Source organism: Varroa destructor, unplaced genomic scaffold (assembly GCF_002443255.2).
Source record: "Varroa destructor unplaced genomic scaffold, Vdes_3.0 BEIS01000005.1, whole genome shotgun sequence".
In the NCBI taxonomy this organism is placed as follows: domain Eukaryota; kingdom Metazoa; phylum Arthropoda; class Arachnida; order Mesostigmata; family Varroidae; genus Varroa; species Varroa destructor.
In genome coordinates this window covers 15,940,645-15,964,172 of record NW_019211458.1, presented here as the reverse complement: position 1 = coordinate 15,964,172, position 23,528 = coordinate 15,940,645, and the positions used below count along the sequence as shown (strand labels likewise).

Here is a 23,528-nt window from a genome sequence, read left to right as displayed (position 1 = left end):
CGATTCTGATATTTACACTACGTTGTTTTCATGAGAAAGTTTATCAGTTAATTTGTGAACCTGTCCAACTCCACGTCGTCCTGCTAATTATTGTTAATTCTGTGCAGGTGCACAGCAAGAGCCTGCATACGTTCCGCGCAAGTGAAAAAAGTAGGTGTACAGGCTACAGTAGAAGGCCACGAGTAGCCAATAAATGCTGGATCGTGTATATTCGTCATCAAAAAAGGCATCTAAAGCGATTCGCCTTATGAAAACGTCTAAAGGCAGTAGATGCAAGGACTATGACCCACTTCGCTGAATAGTCTTGAATATAGCACTGAAGAGCAAAACATATTTTTTTGCGAAGAGGCGACTTGTTGTTTTGGACGTATTTTTGGAGTGAGTATGCCTAAGACAATCGATGAGAACGATCATCTGTAATGAAAAGATGGATCGGGCGGTCAAAGATTGCGATTTTTCAGTAACATATTTTATGTTTGTCCAGCGCGCTTACGTGAAATCAATCATGTTGCTAAGGAATTGAATACGCCACTTAGCTAGCTGCTTTTAGCTGTTTTTCTCATTAGTGTAGAACAAATGATGAGCTCCCACGATCTTCATAGGGCGACCGCTCGTGATCGAGCTTCATCATTTGATCATGAGATTTGATCAGCCTAGATGCTGCCTACTTGTTTACAGCTTGTTCATTGAAATGGATATGATGCTTCACAGCTGGGATTCGTGGAACGGAAGATTCAGTTGCTAAAAGATGGCGCGATCTATAGCCTTTGCCCATGCTTTACAAAAGTAAATTTATTTTGTGATGCAACTTCAATATGTAATGTGAAGAAGTCTTTTCAATGGCCAATTTTCTTAAGTTACTTAAAATCTAGCTCTGTCTTTGTTATCTTTTAAAAAACGGCTCTCTCTCTCACACATGAGCCTATTTTTATTTATTCGTAGATTGTTTGAACATGTACTATCGGTTGCTGAAAAAACGAGTGAGTCCTGTGTATGTATAATTGTCATACTGTATGTTCTCGGGATTCAGAATTTTACGATAAATGGTTTAGCGGCACTATCAATCTGGCACAACCACATCAAAGAATATAAACTATAATTTAAATGTTCATCGATTTTATTTAAATGACATGCTTTAATTAAATACTTGAGTGAGGGGGTGAACCAGCAATATAACGCATGGTCTGGTCGATGTCCGTAACCCGCGGAAGAGTAACTTTGCTTTGCAAAGTCCATTATTTTCCTTGTACACCTTCAATGAAACCACGATGAAAAACATAGCCAACCTGTATTTGAACATAGATAGGTAAGCCAAAGATCTCGGTTTAGCTCTGCTACGGAACTGTACGCTTCGAATTGAAACAGAGATGTATTTTCGTTGAACGTTTTGGTAAAACAAATGATGAAAGGAGCTCTGTCGAATACGGTGTATGTGTCTGAGCGCGTACTCGAAAAAATGTTGTATCTGCTTTTTTGGATAGATACTATTTAGGCGGGTAAATGCCTCGCTGCCCGGGGACCCAACACCTATTGGCATGTGTTAGGAGAGGCGAGTAGAGGTTTAGTTCAAAACTGGGGGTTTTAGTGGGTTGGGACTGTCTCCATAGGCCGTATCGCTGAAAGCGTCTCGAGCGGGGCTCCTACCAACGATGAGAATGTGGTAGTCAAACGACGGGCGCTGCAACGTGAATAAATGGGTGATTCCTACATATAACCGAGTGCATCAATTAATGGATTGCTATTCATTTTTTGTGATCGATCACCAAAGTTATTTTCGTTCTAGCGAATACAGGGATGAAAGTCACCACGAAGCATATAAGCATGAGGACGATTAACCATTCGCCAAAAGTGCTCCATGTCATTCCCTCAGGATAGATTCGGCCATGATCAGGTGAAGGTTTGAGCTTCTCAATGTCATCCATTGAAGGCAGTCTAATAATAACTGCAAAAGTATAATGGGTATTTCAATATAAGAATCTATTTAAGTGATGAATTGTAGCTTAAAAGAACAGCCGCATGGAAATTGGAATTACAGAAGTAAATGCAAATTTACACCGTTTAACTTACCTAGAAGGCCGCTGAGAAGGCTTCCTAATAGAATTACTACCCTAGAAATGAACATTTTATTCATATAATTAGGCCTTTCGATGAGAAAGGTGATATAAGTGATTATGATCATCATCCCAATGCCGGAACCGAAGAAGACTGCTGCCCCGACCAAATGTGGTACGAGGACAACCCAGGTCCAATCGCCGTCTCGTCGTAGATGGCCTAGATTGTGGTTTTTGCGAAAAGATAGATGCAAGTTTATTTTAATTATATTGTATCGATGTCATGAGCTTGAGGAGATTGGTTGAACCCAGATGTGATTATATAATTTGAAATACGATCAAAAGCCCTGAACGTAAGATACTGCGCAGTTTTGTTCTAGAAATAAAAAGCAATAAATAGGTTCAAAAGTAATATCTTGGATGAACAGAATAGGCTCAAGTAAACTCAATCAAATAGTTTAAACTAGTAAAACCAATTTTGCAGCATTAAAGCGAAATATCTATGGACGGTTTTTTACCTATTCAGGCAGCATTTGACAATGGTCCTTTACACGCTGACATAGAAACTGGTAAGCATTTTCAAATTGCTGGTGAACTAATACACGCGTCAACATTTTATAGCATCGCTTTTGCGGCGATAGCTGTCGTCACCACTCCTTGAGGCGCGCCTCTGATGCTGTTTTCCGTGCTCTCAGCTAGAACTTAATCGTACTGGAACATTTATTTCCTGTCCAACCCACCAGTTAAGGATTCTCGAGATCTGTTGAATTAGCAGGCCACCGCAGCACCTAAACGTCATCGGCAACGAATAGCCTAGGGATACTCCGAGTACTATGACAATTACCTTTTATGCTGTTTCTGCTGCTCTAGTATTCCTTATGTGAAATATATCATCCCAGTGCCTCTGCCATTGATAGATGTTTGATTTTCGGCACGGTGCACTTTTCGAAATAGAGTTTGCCAACACACCTAACGGTACGACCAGCGTTTTTCCTAATTTCAAAACAGAAACTGTCCGAGAAACAGACGCTCTCAACGGTGTAACTTTCTATTTGGTTTACTCAATCAGGGCAAGCTTATTACATTTGAGCACTCAACCGAAGCTTCTTGGCCTAGTCTACCGCTCTTGAACTTAGGCTCTTTAAGTTGACGACGAAGCGTAATTTTAGAGTCCGCAGTCTTTTAATCTGCTTTGAAGGGTATTATATAGGATGAATGATCTATCTTTCTGTGCTTTGTACTGTAGCTTTTTTGATTCTTGTTTCCGATTTTAGGCAACGACAGCGGGAGGTTTTCTCCAGCTTCCTAGCAACGCTGGCGACTGCATGTTAAGCAAAATAAAACATTTCAGCAGTTTCATGTTTTGTACATTTCTTTTAACGAAGCAATCTACGAGCCCTGGCGTTTTCTGTTCCGCAGCAATATCTGTTCATTTTCTTATTGGGACACTCTACGTGCACAAACATACAAAATCACGGAAAAACACTTACATCGCTCAAGCTCACCTAAACACCACCACTTAAGATGATATGACAATAGTCGTATCAGATGATGAGATACGACGGGCCGGTCGTACACAGTACGAGATGCTGGCCCGAAACACGGATGCTGGCCTGGCTGAAATCCGATCAGAGCAAACTATCACGCCTCCGATCGCTGAGACATGGCATGCCAGTTTTACATGCTACATCATTTGTTGGCAGTTTGAAATAGTTTGCCGTTGTCTTTGTTGGCACGTGCGGTATGCCGCTTCCCTAAGACAAAAACCTATCGCAGATGTTTCGCTTTAGCGCTACGCATCTCGTAAACTTGAAAATTGAAACTGTTTGGTCAAGCTGATTTGAATCTATTTGATACTGTGTGCGAAAAGTCTTTCCAAATCAACTCTTCGTAGATGATTGAAGCTGATGATACCTAACAATGTAAGAATTAGATCCAATTTACAGCTATCCCAACAGCATTAAACTGCGCAAAGCAACCATAAAAGATCTAGGTTCAATGAACTTCTGCATAAAACTTGAAACGTAGAGGTTCAATTAACTTACCTACCGGATTAGTGGCAACACCAAAGAGTCCGATGCACATGTAGAAGCCCGATATTACTAAGAGCTTTCCAAGCCGCGAAATGATCTTGGAGCCTTTGGAGTTTTGTGCCTCGACGATGAGATAGTACAGGTAGATACCTAAACAGACTGCAAACGCTTGGGTCAGAATGGTATGCAAGGTGAGGTGTGTGAATGGAGGAAGCAGCACGGCCGAACCGTGTAGCAGGGCTACAGAATTATGAAACCCGCCCAAAAGATAGCACACAGAGCAAAATGGACCAAATCCAAAAGCATAGACTAGTCGCAAAATATTTGGCATACGATAGACTGAAAACAACAGTTGAGTAACGGGCATAGCTCATCGAACGTAAGAGACATCGTTTCAAGCACCTCCGTTAGAACATGATATGCAACCTTTAATTATTAATGCTAATATTAAATTTTGTAAATATATATGTATTTATATAATAAATATATTATTATAGATATTAACTAATATATAAGCTTTTTTGTAAATATATATATATATATATATATATACTATACAGACTAAACACCTTTAATTTTAACCAAGTGCATTTAGCGCCATTGTGAGATCACGTGGTAAATCACGGCTTTCCTTAATTGTCAATGATTCACATGTCGTCATCACCTCATTATTTGCCACCAAAGCATCAAAGGTCAGATTCAGGCTCGTATAAGCGAATGCGTACGTCGGTCCGTATGTTTCTGTGACTATTGGCAAAAACTTCGGATCGACTACCAACGGAAAAACGCCTGTGCCTAGCCGCGAAATTCTTCGTGATTAAAGAATCTGCACAACAAATGTATTATTTAATCATCCTATTTTTTCAACAGCAGAGATTAGCTTGAATTCGTAGCTATACGCCTCGATCTGTACTCGTGGTCAATTTCTGTAACTTGGATCCCCACTTCTACAGTAGGGAACAGATGGTGCCGCCTGGGCTCAAGTGATCTCTGAACAACTTGTTGTGACGGATTGCAATTCGCGGGTCATTAGTGTCTGGGTAAATATCAATAGATACGCGTGAGGTCGTTTGTCACACTTGAAAGCTCCATAAGTGAATGAGCCTTGAATAAAATTAGAGTAGATGGACAGAACTTTGGGCCCCGTACTAAGAGACTTGCAACGCATATGAATGCGAGTTTGCCTTCTGACCTTATAATGTACTACAATATTGTAGCAATAATAACAACACTTGGAGAAACTTTGAACTGTTGAATTTCTGGTTCGATTTTGCTTAATTCAATAAATCATCATGCACTACTTTGCTAAGAACTATAGTTCTAAGTGCTTAACTATAGTGCCAGTAGTCGAACTTCTAAATAGTCGTAGCCCGCGGGGAAATCCTGAGTTTTGCCATAAACCCTTCCGATGTACGATGTATCGTTGAAGTTTGACTATAACCTTAATCGAATGCAGCGGAGGCGGTCACAAGATAGGCGATGAGAAGCGAAAACAGATAAACTCGATAGATACGATAAGATGAAATGACCACGTTGCTTCAGGAAATTGTAGATACGATACTTCAAACATGCTAAGAATGTGCAATGAAGCCTATCTAGTTGAACGAAAAGATAAACACAAATCGTGTCGCAAATACACCCTTTGTCCAGCCGTCTATTACGACAGACGGCTGGACAAGACGAAGATTTACATTATCTCAACAGGAAGGCAGCAAGTTTGGTGGACTATGCACTAACTGGGGCAAATTTGTGCCCAGGCAATCACTCGAAATTGGATTAGTTCCAGCACAGCAGCTTATGCTTCTAAGATTCTGGGGATGGCACTTATTGCCACATGGATGATTTGACCTGCAGCAGGTTATATGAATATATCTAAGTGTTTGACTGCCTAGCACTCATTTAAGCAACTCGTGTAAATTTGGTGAAATTTAAGGAGATGTTAAGTGAATTGCAAGTATACATAAAAAAAAAGAACGAGTTTTTCTTTTCTCTTTAACCTCTAGAATTAAAGTTACACAGTAGCATCAATAAAGCGTAAAATTATTTTCGAAATCTAGCTTCCTTTGCTTATTTTTCAGGCGCATTTTTAACACTGATCCCGCACTAGATTTAATTTGTTTCTGTGTGCAATGATCAAATGAAGGACTAATAAGACTTTGCTAGTTAAGCTACTTACACATGAGTCCGACGAGATTCATGCCCATGGAGAAGATGGAACTCTGAGGTGGGTCACCGCCTGCGTCGGATATATAGGGCAGCCAAGCTGGGACATCGCCTTGATGCACTGCGAGTCCATACGATGTGAAAATCGATAGAAACGCAATCATCATTCCCAACAGGGGCAGATAATGAAGGTTTTGGAGAATGACGAAGCGCGTGTTTGCATCCTCCGAATCAGAATCACGTGTCTGACTACGGCTGCTGTGAATGTTGAAAGTGTTCGCTAATTTGATTAGGGAGCCACCTGTAGTCCATGTGTAATAGTTCGATTTGCTTACTTTAAAGTGGCCCTGATTCTCCCCTACCCTTATTCCCGTAACGCTTCGTGTCTAAACTGTATTGCACGAATAAAGAACAGCCAGTATTAAAAAGGTCAGCAAAAGCTCTTGAAGAACTTTTCTTTAATACCATTTATCCAAAGGCTTCATACGTTTTTAGCAACGGGATATTGAAACAGTCACGTGACTATACGCAACTCAAAAAGGCGAGCAGCGCTACATCGTAGAAATAAGTTCCCGCGTATCCGATACGCTATTAATGCCGTATAAGTATTTTCTAGCAAAAATGTCTAAATAATTTTATTCTTTAGCAAGGGGTTGCGTTTTCCTTATAGATGATGAGGCTTTAGTCTAAAGTGATCATCGTTCAAAGTAGCGTTTGAACTCTAGCCTCAGTGTGTGGTCAGTTTATGGAACATCAACACTTAGCCAGCGTCTTTACGTCTTGATTACTACGTCCTGTTATTACCTTAAGTTAAAGTTCCAACACTACTCTAGGTAGAACTTGGAAAGAAAATCATACACGATATCGCCTGCCAATGTTGCGTCTAATTGTAGACCGCAATAGCTCTCAACAAAAGCCTCATGCACCTAATTGTAGGCCTATTATATTACAATCGTAGGTCCTTAGACCCAGCCATTACTTCAAATTTCAGAGTAGAAATGTTTGTTCTATTGAATTGGTGTAAATATACAGGAGCTTGCAAACTGAGTTGCTGTAGCAATAACAGTTCAATAACAGTATACGTTTATTTCAGAAGTGGTTCTACTAATCGTACGGATAATTGTTCAAGTACGAAGAACTTCTGATATTAGCTGATTTAGCACATTGAGGATTTCCTCACCTTTGGTTGATTGCAGTAGAAATAACGGAAACATTTTGAGTTAGGAAGTGATCTTACATAGCATATTTGGTTTTTTTTGCCTGAAGCAAGCTTTATGGGAAATACGAGAGTATGGAATTATGCTAATCCATCGTGTGAAAATTGAAGACAACACCTTCCATTAGACGCATTACGTCATTTCCGTATCAATTTTGCTTCTACTGAAGTTCACGTGCTCTGAAGCCAGCGAAGGCTAGCACACACAAAAGGAGACAATAAGATAATAAATTGTACTTTCTGGCGTACTACATAATAATAACAACAACATTATAAATTATCTGGGAGCAATTTCTCATAGTCCATTACGATGCTGTATATGGAGAGAACAAAAAAAAATAATGAATAATAGACACTGGCCTCGATTTGCGAGTACAATAGAGATATACGATGCGGATATCTTCTCGTACATCTTTGGCCTCCGCCGTTGATTCTTCTGGAATTATTTAAGGATTCCAGATGGTGAATCACTATGGGAACAGCTTTCTAGCAAGAATCTCGATTTTTATATCGAGGTATATATATATATATAGATCGACTCTTTTTGCGTAACACTTTCAGGTAACTAGTTTTCTGTTTGTCTCAAAAGCGCAAATTCTTTCCCTGCAAACATCTCTTTCAAAAGCCAGCTATAAATTAACTCTGTGAGGGCATCGCAGCGAGCGATGACCATTATCATCGACGTTATGGCAACACAGGAAAATCTCTTTTAAGCGGAAGGCAATCAGTGGTTGATTGAGCACATTGATTCCTCAACCTTCGATCGGTAACGATCCGCTTTCGTGTTCATCAATGAATAAAAACCTAGCGATGACCTTCATAGAGTAGCAAATATTTGACTCCCTCATACGAACGTTTGTTCAAAAAACATTTTGGGCGAAAGCAAATACTAGCTGGCGGCTAACTAGGGCTAGGGAGCTGATAGAGACGACAACGATAGGGTCATATTGGCGTCAATGCAATTGGCATAAACACGATTCATAGACAGAATATGTTTGTCGCAAATGTTATGTGTTCACATGACAACAAACTATCTCACAATACGTAAGCAGATTAGGCCTAAACTACGAGGATTTGCAACGCATCTATCGTACGAATGTAGGACACGTTCGAAACCGGTTCAGAATAGTGAAATATGTATCAGCCCAGAACATTGATGACCGATAAATACACGTTACCACCCATTCATGTTTTGTTTGCTCCTATATGGTCTTTGTCAGCATATATATTGTGTGAATCTACAAGCTTCAGTAATTGAGAAAATGTTCGTACTTTGCCGGCGGTCACATATTTTCTTATCTACTTAAGGAACTAAAAAGGATACGATATGTCATAGGAACATCTACGTTTTTACTAAAGCACAAAAATGTTCGTGCAAATAATCGTTTTAAAAAATGCTCGGCTTTTCCCTATTACACGCTTCTTTCGAGGCATTCTAAAGCAACAGTTGCTTGTGAATTTATTGTTAAGATCATTAGTAATTGACATACAAAATGGAACTGTTATCTGAATTGTCATTCGTGTCCAAAATGACATGGACCATGGACAAGGAGGAACCTTAAAGGCTCTAATCAAGGTCAGCTTCAGACCTAGTCGGTTAGTTTCGTATGGCCTCTGCTCAGTCCGCAGACAGAATTTGTTACTTGACCAAAATCATTTAAGCTCTATAATCGCGCTCGGCTCCTCCTTACTCAACATACGGTTTCGAGACTGCCACAAATGGGTGAGTTGAAAATAAAATTTCAGCCAGAAAGCGGAGCGCCACATTGGCTTTAAGGTAGCTAGCTATACTGCTGGGAAAGGGCGGGTTATTAATAACAGATTCTTTTTTTCGGTACGCTATATAGTCAAAATAATATAGGCTGTCATATTTTCAAGTTGGGGCTACAAAAAAGCCTTATTGTACCTATTTTTTTGACAAAATATAGAATAGATCCACGCGTACACTTTAAGATTTCGTCGAAAAAGAGAACCATTTCAAACTTACCTAAGGTCGATCGTAACGTCCCTAGCAGCTGTATTTACCCAAACCATTTGGTTCAATCCGATATGTTCCGCCTTAGCTTCTCTAGCAGTAAGGATACAACGTCATGGGTTAAAAAGTAGGTTTTTCTCTGTCTCCCTTTATATACGATCACTGTTTAATGATCAGCACATTGAGTAGCGATGGAACATTTCTGATTCCAATTCCACTAAATCCATTAAAATACGCTAGTCGTAACAGATTAGGAATTATCAGCAGAGCACTCCGTAATCTGTTCGTATACCGGAACGTAGCTTTAGCAAAACAACTCGTGTAAGCCAATCACTCGAGCACTGTCCGTCATATATAATTTGATATAACTAATATCAGCATCGATCAACGGCAGATGCGAGATATTGCACGAAGCAAAGGACAAATGAAAAGTTTTTTTCCTCTAGGTGATCGACACAAGAAAGGGCCGTGCCTGTCGTGTTGGACACGCCTTCGCAAACTCAAAGGACCAAGTGAGGGACACTGTGGCATCTGTGCGAAATATATAAGGAAGAGCGTCAGAATTTTTCGTAAGCGGTGGCGATAGTCGTTCGCGCAGAGAGGGTAAAATCACTCCGCTCCTGTAGACGGCATCGCGTCGAGACGTCATGCGCTTACTAATAAGACCAACGTTAACCGTCAGCTAACAGATCAGCTACAGCAGACGAGCCATATCGAGAATGGCTGCAGATTGCCAGCTGGAATAGTTATCCTGTAGTCCGCTTCACGAAAAGCGAAATAGCGTGTGGATTCGCACGTTTAAGGTTTTAAACATGTATACATGGTAGTGTTTCTATATCTGCTTTGCGAAGACATCGGGTATTGCATTTAGTACCGATGAGGAATGACTCTAGTAGTATCAGTACAATATGCTGCATGACAGCGACAAAGGCTCGTGGTTGAATTGATGACTGCCGAGAAACAATGATTTATCTGTGACAGGCATGCAGAGTCTTCAAGAGCGATCAAAAAGAGAGAGAGAGAGAGACTTGTGCTATGCACATAAAATTTATCACATTCAAGTACGCGGACGACGGTGATATAGCTGAGGGCGTCGCTATGCCTTCATCTTGAAGTGTTTCCGAAGGCATATACTAGCTAGACTTATGCAGATGTGGCGAACTGTATCGTAACCCTGCTTTCAACGACGAAATTCTATGGGTAGCATAGCAAAATTCCCTTGATAACGCGATTACTGAAATCATAATGGAAAGTGTTGCCATTTATGTTTAACTTTCCAATGAACAACGAAAAAGTTAGTCTTGCCACAAGTTAGTGAATCGTTATTATCTTTAGGGGGCATTCGTCTCTTTAATGTGTTTCGTAATGCTGGAAAAATTAAGATGCAACACGCGCTGTAGAGTTTTTCATGTGGTCTTAGATTAGTGTTAATGATTTTTTTTAAAAAAATTCAAAATCGCTCAGATGTTCCAGTGGCAATTCAGTGAAGCTGATTCCCGATTATTTGACTAAGCTTCGCTCTGTTTGTCTGTCTGATGCAGCGCATTTCGTTCGTACGGTCTGAATCGACCTTCTCACCATTCACCCGGTGGAGAACCATTAACGCTTTCATATTTTCATCATAAATAGTACTCATTTTAATTATTTCGTTTAAGTAACGCACTATTGCGCTCTCGTTAAGGGCTAAAAACAGAGTTACTTCAATAGGCAAGATTGCTTTACGAAAACAATCTTTGTCTTTCTATCCGTGGGGAGCCTTATCTGAATTGTACATGTTTCATATCGTATTGCTCGTACGTTCAAAACATGGACAAGGTACACTCGGAATGTTCCTTTCGTTTGAATAACAGGATCTGCTGTATAGCTACATTAGGTGGGCAGGAAGGGCTATTGTCCTTAGCGTGGCAGAGGTTTTGGATAGGATTATTTGAAGGAGGCAGCAAGCCAAACGTGCTCTTCACATCTTCTCCAATCCTTTGGAATGATCATCGATTTATGTGCGAAACGCAGTCATGTACTGATTTATTTTCGGGTTGATTTTTATGCCAAATTACATCCCTTACAGGATTATTTAAGTTAAAATGTCTATTCTTGCATTTATAGACCTTTTCCAGTCACTGGAAATTAGTCCTTGAAAAAGAGTTGTTCAGCTCAACCGCATCAGGTTCAAGTGGCGCCCCTAGACGAATTCGTTTACCTACAATGTACACGAATGATAAGATTTAATGAGACGTCTTCTTGGCAACAAAAGTTGTCTGCAGTCTGCCGCGTTGTGAATACGAGATGAATTCGTCAATCGGCTCTACCTAACCTTCGCTCATGTACGCGCTTCGACTTACGAGTCAGTAACGCCCAACGCTTCGACTCAGTTTTAAGCCCGTGTACAGCAGACGTGCACGGATCGAGTCGGCTGCCGGCCGACGTCAGACGGATACTCGTTGATCGAAGACGCGCCCCACTGCTTAGCAAAAGTGCTGAAGGGCACCAGTCGTTATAACTTATAGCCGAGCGTACCTATCCGTATTACGCTTAAATGCTGATCGTGTATGGGATAGGTGGCTTTAGTCAAATTGCAAAAGCAGACATATTAACGCCAGGAGGGAGAAAGGAGTCAATTCTAGCAATACTAATAAGCTTCACAACAAGCCTTAAGGAAAAATTCTACTTTAATTCTCGTATAGGTCAAAATTGGATACATTCATTTAGGCTAAACGACCATAAGATACTTAAAAAATTGATATTAAAATGCGTTGTATAAGTACACTTACGAGTTGATGGGACGTGTGAAGTGAATCGCAGGCAAAGTCTCTGCTGAACATGATAACGACCCAGGTTTGGTGCCACCCTTTGAACTTCCGTCGGTTTGTCGAGAACTCCTATACCACAAGAAGAGATTTATAATATATTAGCTAACGAAATTATCATAAAATTAACGAAAAATGCCATCTAAACGTACTGACATGGGGAAAAACAGGGGCATCAATTAAGCAAATATCATTGTGGATCCATTGATAATCTACAGGTAATATACTAGGGAACTATCAATAATATATATATATATATATATATATATATATAATAAAAAAAAAGTCCCTGTGTTTATTATATGGTTTGACTGACATTTCGATCAAAAATCTAAATTAGACGGTCAATCGACACACGCTTTTTCTATACTAAAATTATCCGGCAATACATAGAGCAGCCCTAAGAATGGCACTTTGGAATCATACGTGGTACTATATCTGAAGATACCTCCTGGGTGCAGCATGCAAGACTTGCCTTCACTAAAAGGTATAGCCGGGGTGGGTTTTGCTGGGCTTATCTGGGTTTTCTCCAACAGACCCACGGAACGGCAAGGTACCTATATGCCATGGTAGCCATTTTCCAACGAAAGATAGATGCATGTTTATGATTAGCACAACAACGCACTCGAAGAGGTGCACACTGTCTGTCATGACAGGAGCAACAACACTTAGAAAAACAAATGCTGTTTTCGATATATATTTCTGTAGAGTGCTGTCGAAAGTGGCGATAAAAGGTAAATCTCTATCTGTCAGATAGAAACCCTTAAGTAATTTTTAAAGGTAGAGAAATGGTACTTTAATATGTTAGATGTGCTCGTCTTGATTGTTCACGCATCACAGCTAGTGCTCAGAGAGCTCCTTAGGAAGATGTGTGCTTGTGGATGGTATTACCGTGCCGAATCTCATTCCTGATGGCTTGTTTAAGAAAATCGCTGGCAGGATAGGCTACGGCAGCTATCGCCCTTTGTCCGATCAACGCCACATTGACTTGAATCTATGATATGAACATAAAAATTAAAGTCAATACTCAATTTACTCATTTTCCTTAATCTAAGCCTCAACTGATGTGTGAAAATGAAGCCGCGTCACGCTTACGTTGGACTTTTCAGGGACCTGAAATCATTCACCTTCCATTCCTTTTTCGGACAATAACAAATACCTCTGATATGCACTGCACGTATGAGTATCAGCCTACGCCCAAATCACTTTGATCCTGCCACCGAAGTACTTTCTATACTGTTTGTCGCTATCGCGTCGCTTGATTTTTCCGTGGTAGGCGGCACAGAAAGGCTAGTGGCCTGTTTATGGCAGCCAGGCGAATCTCTTGGTGGTGCTAGAATGCACCACACGGGCTTACGGAAGTCCTGGATTTCGTTTGCAAGAAATCCATTTTCTCCTTTATTTTCATTGTTCCATTATAGCGCTTCATTACAATTAAGTTTCAATGACGATTTGCATAGTATACGCCTCGAGCCATCTTGTACTAAGCCGGCGTAGAGCTCATTGCCCATACCCTTTTGTGCTTAAAAGCATCAGTAACTTGTTTAAATCGTTGCTTAAAAATCACCTGTCTTTAAACTTCCGCTTTCAAAAATGATCCACAGGTAACTAGCTGTTCTTCGTCCAGCGTTTACGAAGTTTCTCGACAGCGCGGTAGATTCGATCCGCACCGCCAAGAAACAAATGCTAAATCACCGAACGTTTAATGCCTTTCATAAACGATACCGTTGACCTTAAGTTCATTCTTTTTGACGTTTATCGGGTAATATCGAAATGGTCCGTGTGCAACATATATAATAAGTTTTGTCTGCCAGAAGACAACTTGCTAGTTTCGGGCTTTGTAAGGAATCCTGTATTTTATGTAAATTTTTGCTGTAATTTTCTCTTTCGATTTTTCTCTTTAATGATGAGTGTAGATGTTGTCAAATAGATGCCTCCATTTCAAGCAAGGCGCGTATTCAACGGGAGTACATCGTTAAGTACATAGTATGGCCGAATAAAAGCCAGAAAGTCGAGAGGTTTATTGAGCATTAACAACACCAATGCAGTTACTATCTGAAAAGGTCTACAAGGCGGATTTGTGGTGGTTGGACTTCGTTTAACATTGGAAAGATATTGCCAGATTTCAAACTGCTACTTGGAATTTTATGAATTTTAAAAGAAACCCAACTCTGTATTTTCTCTGTTCCAGTTCCATGTGGGCAGTACAAGCTTACGAGTGTAGATTTGACATAGATAAAGCATTCTAGTTTCTAACGAAAGGTGTCAAAAGATAAAAGGAAAGTCATTTACCGTGTACCTGTACCTAACACCGAAACTTAACAATTTCCGGGCTGCCCCTTGTAACGAGCATCACCAGACAGACTGTCTTTGAGAAGAACAAACAGAGGTACTGTACCCGAAAAAGGTGCTAACCACTTTTAAGTGAAAATCAAAGCAAACATTTTTTGCGTTTCAAAATAATATTACTAAACCGAATATTCGCCATTTCTATTTATGGCCCCTTGTGTTTTCTCTAGGGACAGCATAATTCTATCACTGTAGGATTTCTGTGGTTTGTTAACAATGGAACTAAATAACAACATTAAAGGAGCGCTGCAGGGACCGAGGGAGATAATCATTTTATAGCACCAGGTCTCATACCTAAATTGCCGAGTACCTAAAAATATATGTGGTCTAGCATTATTATGGTCGAAGACTACGCCTTTATGTTCGGTAGGTTGATTGACTTTTTTCCATAGCTTGATGTAATGTTGTCGTTAATTTGTCATCCATTTTTCGTCAGGCGTGACCAACTGCTAAGCAGAAATTAATTTTATTGAATTTTCGCAGAAATATGGTTAAGTAAATTCTTTTGCTTTTCTTCAAGTGGTTTAAAATTTTAGGGGTGTAAGTCTAGCAAATTTTTCCGTAGATGATTAACCTGTACGAGAAGCATCTGTCACACCAAAATCATTTTTAAGTTGTTCCTTCTGATGACGCACCTTGACCTTGACCTTGAACCGCATAGATTCGTTATGGGCCTTGGCAGCAGTTGTGCCTTTATTTATAACAATAAAATCAAATATTTTCTTTCAAATCTAGATCTGGCTAAAATTGATTTAGCACATTTACTACTATATAAATATACATGTGTACACATACTATCTGATCAAAACAGCACAGAAGCACACCTAAATGCTATAGCATTCTAGTTACTACGATCACACTACCACAATACGAGGTAAGTTTAAAGCAATGCCAAGTTAAGTTGATGCTTTGCTTAGCAGTTTTTTTTTGGAATATAATGATAATATGTTGCGATGCAGGCAAGTCTTCTGTTTGTTTGTTTTTTTTAAATTTCATTTCCCTTATTACACACCAAGATACACTACGAAATGTTCTATCTTTCAATAGTCAATTTCTTGTTCTGAAAAAGGCGGCTGGCGTTCGGTTCTCGAGCTCTAAATACATTTTGACATACCTTTGCAATTGCTATATGACAACAGTATGTAGTCAAGAACAAGCGTCTATTAGCGGTGCTCTGGCGATATTTCGCTCTGAAAAATCCCAGTACAAACCTGTTGTTGTTTGGTTCCGGTGAACCCCGAAAACGTATGCAGTCATCATCATCATCATCTTGTTTGGGCGTCATCTTTTTTACGGGTTGCTCTCGTGCGCAATAACTCTCCATACAGGCCCAGGCTAACAGCGTCTACTGAAATGGTTCGTTGTGAAGGGACTTAAGTTATCGGAGCCGGAGTAACTGGACTTTTGCAGGGGTCGATTTCGATGTTGATCGTCTGCGTAAAAAAGTAGAAACACATATTCTCTATTACCCATTGCGTGTTGTCGGATCACTCGTGGGGTCGTATTAGCAACCTTATCTTCATGCTTATAAAACAATCACTATCCATTGGATTTCTATCGCGTCAGCCTAGGCTGCCTGTTACGATGCAGCACTACACACGTCCATTAGAGTCCTTGAGCGAACAAGACTAGGAAGTTGCCCTACGGCAGCAGACGCAACTCTAATTAACTTTGCGATAGCTAAACTTCCGCTCGGCACAGGCAAAGGGGATTATACAATTCGCGATGGAAAAACCAAAGCACGTAACTTTCTTGATCTCATGATGCAGTCGTGCTCGGACACAACAAACTTCTCCTTACGATTTTCCCTAACAAAGGATGTAGTGTTCCGATGACAGTAAACTGGTTTCGGTAAATGCATACAAATAGAAGATAACAGGCAAATATAAGTTTAGGCGTTAGGTCGGGTATAGGGAGGACCAATTTTAAGTAGCGTCGCAGCGACATTGGAGCCTTATCGTATCGGTACCTTACTATCGTTGTCCGTCAATTTTCATTTATACAGAAAAAACAAGGAAGTTTTTTTCATACTTCGACGATCATTCGACCAGTTCTTTGATCTTAAAGTGATCCTCATATTTTTATCTTGGGAGGACATTAAAGCTTCCTAAACATTATTAGCAAACCAATGTTTAGAGCAAGGCGTTTCGTAGATAGTTTGAGTACATAGCGATCTGTTGGAGCAAAAGCACAAGGGAGCAGATATTGCTGGTGTCATATGAGGGCCGTTTTAAAAACCATATTAATATTAAAGCAAGTGGCCAGATACCAGATTTGTTAGGTAAGCTAAGATCTACAGACTGACAAAAGTTGCCTAACCTTTACATTGTCATACGTGAATACTTAAAGATGTGAACCTGGAAAATAGGAATTGTATTTTTCCTAGTAGTAGTGAAATATTCTCAGACCGAATAAATTTCTTCGATAGAAATTTATGAGAGACGATCGTATTTCCTTATATCTCAATAATCGTACCTATTTCGCTATAGCTGAGTGATCTGTGATGATGTATTGTATTAAGTTGCCTCGTAAGTATCTCGCGAATTGGTCACTTGTTGCTAACGGATTACTATGATCTTTTTTGGTCAAAATCAATTTCAGGTATTTACTTAACGTTACAAGACCTTGTGTTTTTGACATTTTTGCCTCTATCCGAGGTCGCCGAAGCATCGCGAGATATTCGTACCGCGTTCGGTGACAGCTTCGAAAGAAAAATATACACGTAAAGCAATTATTCTTCCTCAAAAATAGTTCTAGAAATTGTTTTTGAACTTGAGGCGAAACCTAACGCCTATTCTATTAATAAAAGCCGAATAAAAATATATGAGAAATGTTTGTTGACACCTGTCATACGAATGCCAAAACGATTCGGGACAAACGGTCGTAGCAAGCTTGCGGAGCGAATAAGAAGCATTCTAACGGCTGGCTACCCGTAAACCACCAACTGGGTAGAAGATCGACTCACTCAAGAGCCTTGAACTTATTTGGCAGTTCAGTATAACCAGATTGTTAAGAAAACATTGCCGGTTGCATTGGTAAGGCTCTATGTTAAAATATTCTCATGCCACATGTTATTACCTGTTGGCCAATTTACTAACGGGGAGAATTTCGGCCGTTTCCGAAAAATGACCGACCTGCAATCTGACTTGTCCTCTAGCTTGCGGAAAGGACCACCAGGTAGATAAGTGTATTGAGTCTTTCGATAAAGGCGAACATTGTCAGTGGGCGAGCAACGTTGTACATCAACTAATGCATCACCGTTGTTCATTGAGTCTATCTATTGATAGGTATAATAGTTCATCCTGAATGTACGTCATATAGCTCATATAAGAATTATCGAATCAATTGGCGCAGTGCAGGTTCTGAAATCATCAAGATGATCTTCTTTCGGATGTTAAATAACTCTATAATAAATATAAATATAAACCGATTCAATCTAATGAAAATAACTGCAGGTTAGGTATTTCGCACAGTAAACCGCGTCAGACGTAAAGCTCAAAGGAAGATACATCTTCACAACCTGAAATTTTCTTCGATAAGTGTCAGAATCCGATATCCGAAACGATAATAATTTACCAGTATGCTGAAAGCAACGTCAGAAATCAAAGTTCTTACTTGCACCAGTGACTGTCTTTGTTTATCCCCTATCGTCTGATGTAGGCAAACGTAGCCCATGCTCGAGTACAATCCCTGTTTAGATCACTGTTAACATATAAAAAAAAGTTACTTTTTACACATACAGATGAAAATCGGTGTATGAGCAATCTGTATCTATTGGCATGAATAATTCGAAAGTTTTCTTACTGTATCTTCTCCGTTTGCTCGCAAACTCTCAGACGTCTTGTTAGCTAATTGATAGTCTTGACGCACTGCGGCTGTACTTGTGACAAGAGTCTGATCCGACTTTTATAGAAGAGAAGCTTCTTTGGCTTGTTTCACTAGCAAACAGGCAAGCACAGACGTATAAACAAAAACGTGGCTTACAATGGTGTCACATCTTAACTATGAGAAATCTAGGATTTATATGTATACGTATATATCTTCAGCTAATCTATGTGTCGCTTATGATTGAGACGTAAAATAGGCTTAATGGCGGAACTAAAAAATACGATGAAAAACGTAACGTTTAAAAATCATCCGTACATTCTGTTCACAGGGTGATACAAAATCTTTTACCTTAAGTAAACGTGGCCTATTTCTCTTTGATAGATTTGTGAACGATTGCGCTGCCGAAATTACCCGAACGTCTAGCTCATACTCGAAACACTTTGGCCCGCTCGGTGTCGTGGGTAGCGGGTGCCCCTCTGTTTTCCAGATTATGTAATTTTAAGCGCTGACATAGTTCAAAGACTGCAGGTTCAGAGAAATCTTATTATATTACAAGAAAAACGTTCGGTCAAAGTATTGTACATGCATTTTTTAAATTACTATTACTCTCAAGCATCTGTGCGAGAAGCTCTTTTCACTCTGATTCTCTCTTGTCTGTGTAACGTTGGGTTAGACTTAGAGACATGGGCGTGGAACTTACCTTTTAAAGAAACAGGTTTTTTCTAAGGTCACACAAAAAACAATATTTTGACTCACGTTTTATTATTACAGACTATAAAAAAAAAAAAAAAAAAAAAAAAAAACTAGGTTTGCGCAAAGAAAAAAGAAGATTTCGAAAATAATAGCGAGCATTGTCGCGTTGTGTTGTATATTGAATGTTGAAGATATACGCATTTTTTAGCGTTCTAGGTGCGTCAAAACATTTCGGAGGAGATTAGTGCAAATAATAGGGACTTTTACAGGCTCTTGATTTGTAGCGCGTAAAGGCTCGAAAAACGAAATCACAGGACCTAATACTATTCGATGATAGAAAAATGTGCGTCATCGTGAAAAACGACCTAAATAATGGTATCGCTATTATATGTCTAATAACGTATTGTCGGGCCATAAAATTATAGTATCAAAGGAGGCAGGGGATGACCATTTTCGACTTGTCTTCCCCGAACATCATTGCAAGTTACCAATAGACTAAACTAATAATTGAAACACACGTAATTCTATTGTATGTATCAACGATTGCTTGATCTTCTTACTTCTCCAGAAAATCAACTTTGAAGAATGTTTGGCGTTAGCCAATAGCATAGTGAAAACGAATTTTATCTATGCTGGTCCATTTCTATAATTCGCGGCCTACTTCGTACTCAACATCTGTCTAAGAAGGATAAGATTTCGGGTAGAGGTGTTCAGGATGGCAAAACGGAACTGCTAGATGTGAGATAGATAATTTAAATTGTGACATATTGTTTGCGATTACAAATAAGTTTCTTTCTATTTCAAAAATCAGGCGTATGGTATAATTAACGACGTTTGTTAACAAAATGGGTACGAACATTCTGTCTTTGACCGATCCTTCTTCATTGGAAAGTATATCTTGCTACTGTGAAAGATCACAAGTTGTTAACTATGGGCAATTGTGAACGAGGTATCTAGTTCCACTGAATTTTTTTTTACGAAAAAAATTTTTTTTTTACGTAAACGTCATTCCAAGTTGCTGGAAAGAAACTTTTATCATGTGTGAGGCACGGCAAAGGCTAACAGAACTGCCTAAGTGTGAGTTCGCCGGTGCGGAAGCTTATATAATCGTCCCGAGTCCTCTTCGCACTGGATCTGCCGGGTAAAAAGAATAAGTCAACGACGGTTTTTACATAGTGAGAACAACAACGAGTCAATATTTACGATACGATGCGCAAATACGGTGATTAGCATGGCCATTTTGGTTTATTATTATTATTATCATCATCTATGAGTGATCTCCCTAGCGAGTACGTACTCGTGCCGTCACAAGCATCAAAGATCGACATTTACTGATCTTTGGCTTGTAGCTTTCTTATATTTCTCAGCGTATTTTCTAATATTTAGTGTAATAAATCTCACTGATTCAACTCACCTGTTTCAGTCAATCGTTTATGGAATTTTATTATCCATATTATTTGCTGCTTCATGTACACTCACATGTACTATACACGGCATAAGGCGGCTTCCTTGTTTCCTACAATTGCCACAATCAGAGGCTGTGTTCGATGTCACGAGCAAAGCTACGTCGTCGGCTACGGCCCTGGTCGTGCGCATCGAACAACGTCAAAGGTAACTGGGATGGCAGCCTAATCGTCAACGAATAGAACCAACAGGAAACGCCAGCCACTCGGTCGCCCCCTCTACCAGACAGGTCTCCCCCTATCGTTCGCGCGCATGGCAAGGTATGCACCCCACAGCACGAACTGGATGAAGAGCTGTGAAGAGATATTCGGTCATCGACATCTCTTGCTTCTTCTAAGTTCAAGAAGAAATTGTACTTTGAATCCGTTTATAGGTGATGACCTTTAAGAGCGTCACGTTTCACTGCAGTGTGCGACGCAGCAACTTGTCAAAATATCCTAACAAAAGCTGAGCGTCTATGAAGATGTCGATGATAAAATAGGCAGTTGAGAGATACGGGTACTCATCAGGTTTCTGCAAATATAGATTGCTCAATAAACTATGACCTGTAAAAAGCGTTGCGCAAATTGTCCTTTTTCAAGGCTATTTTTTTTTCAAAAATGGACAAAAATATCTTCTATACGTTGATATTCAGCGCTTTTTTCTAATACACATATTCGTCGAATAGCGGATTGCTTTCTGAAGGCCGTTTAAATCTACTGTTCATTATATGAGTCTCAGCCTGGCAAAGATACTCAAACGTCCGAAAAAAAATGCTATTGAAAATTAGGGTGAACTCCTATCATGCTTACTTAAGAATGTCGACCTCTCAATAATTTTTAGGCGATTGGAAAAAAAAAATGCTTAAGTGCCGGTTTTATCCCGAGTAACCGAATGCAAAAAAGATCCAAAGTTAAGTCCACCGCAAAAGGCCAATATCGCGAACTAAGGCAGGCTGCTAACTAACTGTTACAAAGCATCATTTCCACAGCCATCTACAATAGCTCTAACGAGCGAGAACTGATTCCCGTTGCTCAATTCGTTTACAGACCGGAACGAAGCGCCGATCTTCGCTCATCGTTCGAATGAATGGCTTGTTCCGAGCTTTCCAAGATGCTTTCCCACTTCAGTGTTGGTGTTTGACTGCTCAAGTGGATTTATAGCTCTCCTGGCGGCCATACCCTTCGGGAAAGCTAATGGGAAATATTAGGCAACGCCAATACAAACTTGAGTTTTCTCATCGACATTTCGTATAGAAGCTCAATCATGTACACGTTACGTGTCTGTAAAGGTGTAGACAGCTAAAACTGATACAGAAATCGATGCCGGTTGTCGCGAAATATCTTAGACAAGTTTTTAGGACGGACCATTATATTAAATTTAAAACTATGTGTCATTCCATATCTTGAGCACGCAAGTCCCACGTTGGCATATTCAACATACAAACAATAAGATCTAGGGATCGCCACAAGAATGATCCTAAAATATAGGGGACATGTGATAGATATAGTTCTTCAGAGAACGCACCGTTCCAACTGGACCTTGCTCTAAAATACCCGAATCCGTATAGGAGACGACTCAAGGCCGCTCGTGGTCTAGGCGGCGTCGCATCCAAGTTATCAAATTTGACAAAAGACACTAACTGAGAGGTTTAACGAGGTTTGGGATGCGGTCGAGAGACGTACTGCTTTCAAATGTCGACGCGAGGAAAACAAGTTAGAAGCCTCATCGACTTGATAATTGGAGGTGGCAACGTCTTACAAATCTTCGGGACGAATACTAGAACATTTTACCAAACAATCATTGAATAACAAATAGCATATTTATTTCTATGCGTGCGTCTGACAAAAAGAAAACCTTTCAATGATAAATTATAGTTGCACTTTTCTCTCTTTACCCTACTCTTGACCCCTTATAGCGTTCCGGGTCCATATATATATATATATATATATATATATATATATATATATATATATAGGAAAGGAAACAGAGGATGCGAAAATTAATTGGTAATAATGCAAATATTAGGTCATAATGAATGATTTAAATATACTGTGATTGTGTAGTAGAATGAAAAGATTAGCGTTTTGTTCTTTTGATTGCCTCCCCTCCAAACCAGATACTTGTAACCGGATTTAAGGCAAGCAAATGAACCTTGGTGGGCAATTCTCTGTACTGAATATATTATGATATATCATATATATTCTTTTATGTATAAAGTTATATAAATAGGTTTTCTTTTGCCATAGTCGTTTGTTCTGACTTTTACCATGTGATAACCACATTGACAGGTGAAAGAAGACCGTTCTATAACACATATTATCCAGGTGGGGATTTTCTATTTAAGCTGAGAATTGTACGGTAGCATCATATTGCGGCTTAGATGTTGTATCGATATCGTACGACATATACGAGTATGAAAATGCGCACTTCATGATTTTGGTGGTCCAAGGTAAGAAATGATCGTTTGGCCAAGGGTCCTAATAAACATTTTACTTTTTTGGGCCAAAAACAACATGGCTAGGTAGAAAAATTAGGATAGAGATTTAACTGAGTCACAGATTATTACATTTTGTTCCATTGATTATCTCAAAACCCACAGACCAGTACAGGCTCGTTTATTCGTCATAATATCGCGTTTGGTTTTTCTCCTTTGAAACTCTACGTCAGTTTGGTAAGACATTTGATTCTCTAACGATCGCGGATCCCTCACAAGGCCTTCATCGAGAGAGACTCTACGAGGATATATTGTGTAACTGGTAGATGAAAACTTATCTTTGACGTAGAGTTTGGGTTCGCTTTTACAGTACTTCCACGACACCCTCGACAACATGCCGTGCATGCATTTTTAAATGTCTCGTAAAGAACGCGGATTGCGTATGAAGTCAAACAGGCGAACGGCGCAGAAGACATAACCAGGTCTGTTGTTAACTCCGCTTCTCACTTACCTCTAATTCACTTGCTATAAGTGGT

The 23,528-nt window shown here is 39.7% G+C and overlaps 1 protein-coding gene and 1 long non-coding RNA gene across 9 annotated transcripts; one reads left to right on the top strand and one right to left on the bottom strand.

Moving 5' to 3' along the window:
• Nucleotides 1–1,099: 1,099 nt before the first annotated feature.
• Nucleotides 1,100–20,667, bottom strand: LOC111251062 (DNA damage-regulated autophagy modulator protein 2-like). 8 transcript variants are annotated; one of them, XM_086990517.1, is made up of 9 exons: nt 18,768–18,888; nt 18,396–18,529; nt 18,207–18,293; nt 15,803–16,024; nt 12,207–12,314; nt 6,261–6,505; nt 4,097–4,252; nt 2,068–2,271; nt 1,100–1,942 (listed from the first exon to the last, which is right to left on the bottom strand). In XM_086990517.1, exons 4-9 carry the CDS (start codon nt 15,913–15,915, stop codon nt 1,743–1,745), a joined length of 1,026 nt encoding a protein of 341 aa, XP_086846643.1. In that variant the 5' UTR covers nt 15,916–16,024; nt 18,207–18,293; nt 18,396–18,529; nt 18,768–18,888; the 3' UTR covers nt 1,100–1,742. The 8 variants fall into 8 exon arrangements, 7 of the variants coding, with proteins under 7 accessions (XP_086846643.1, XP_086846646.1, XP_086846647.1 ...); XM_086990520.1 differs by having other exon boundaries at nt 6,261–6,502; nt 18,768–18,882; XM_086990521.1 differs by having other exon boundaries at nt 4,097–4,243; nt 18,768–18,875.
• Nucleotides 19,719–20,671, top strand: LOC111251063 (uncharacterized). The gene is made up of 3 exons (XR_002673611.2): nt 19,719–19,850; nt 20,128–20,253; nt 20,536–20,671. It is a non-coding gene; the product is annotated as an uncharacterized LOC111251063 (long non-coding RNA).
• The last annotated feature ends 2,857 nt before the right edge of the window (nt 20,672–23,528 follow it).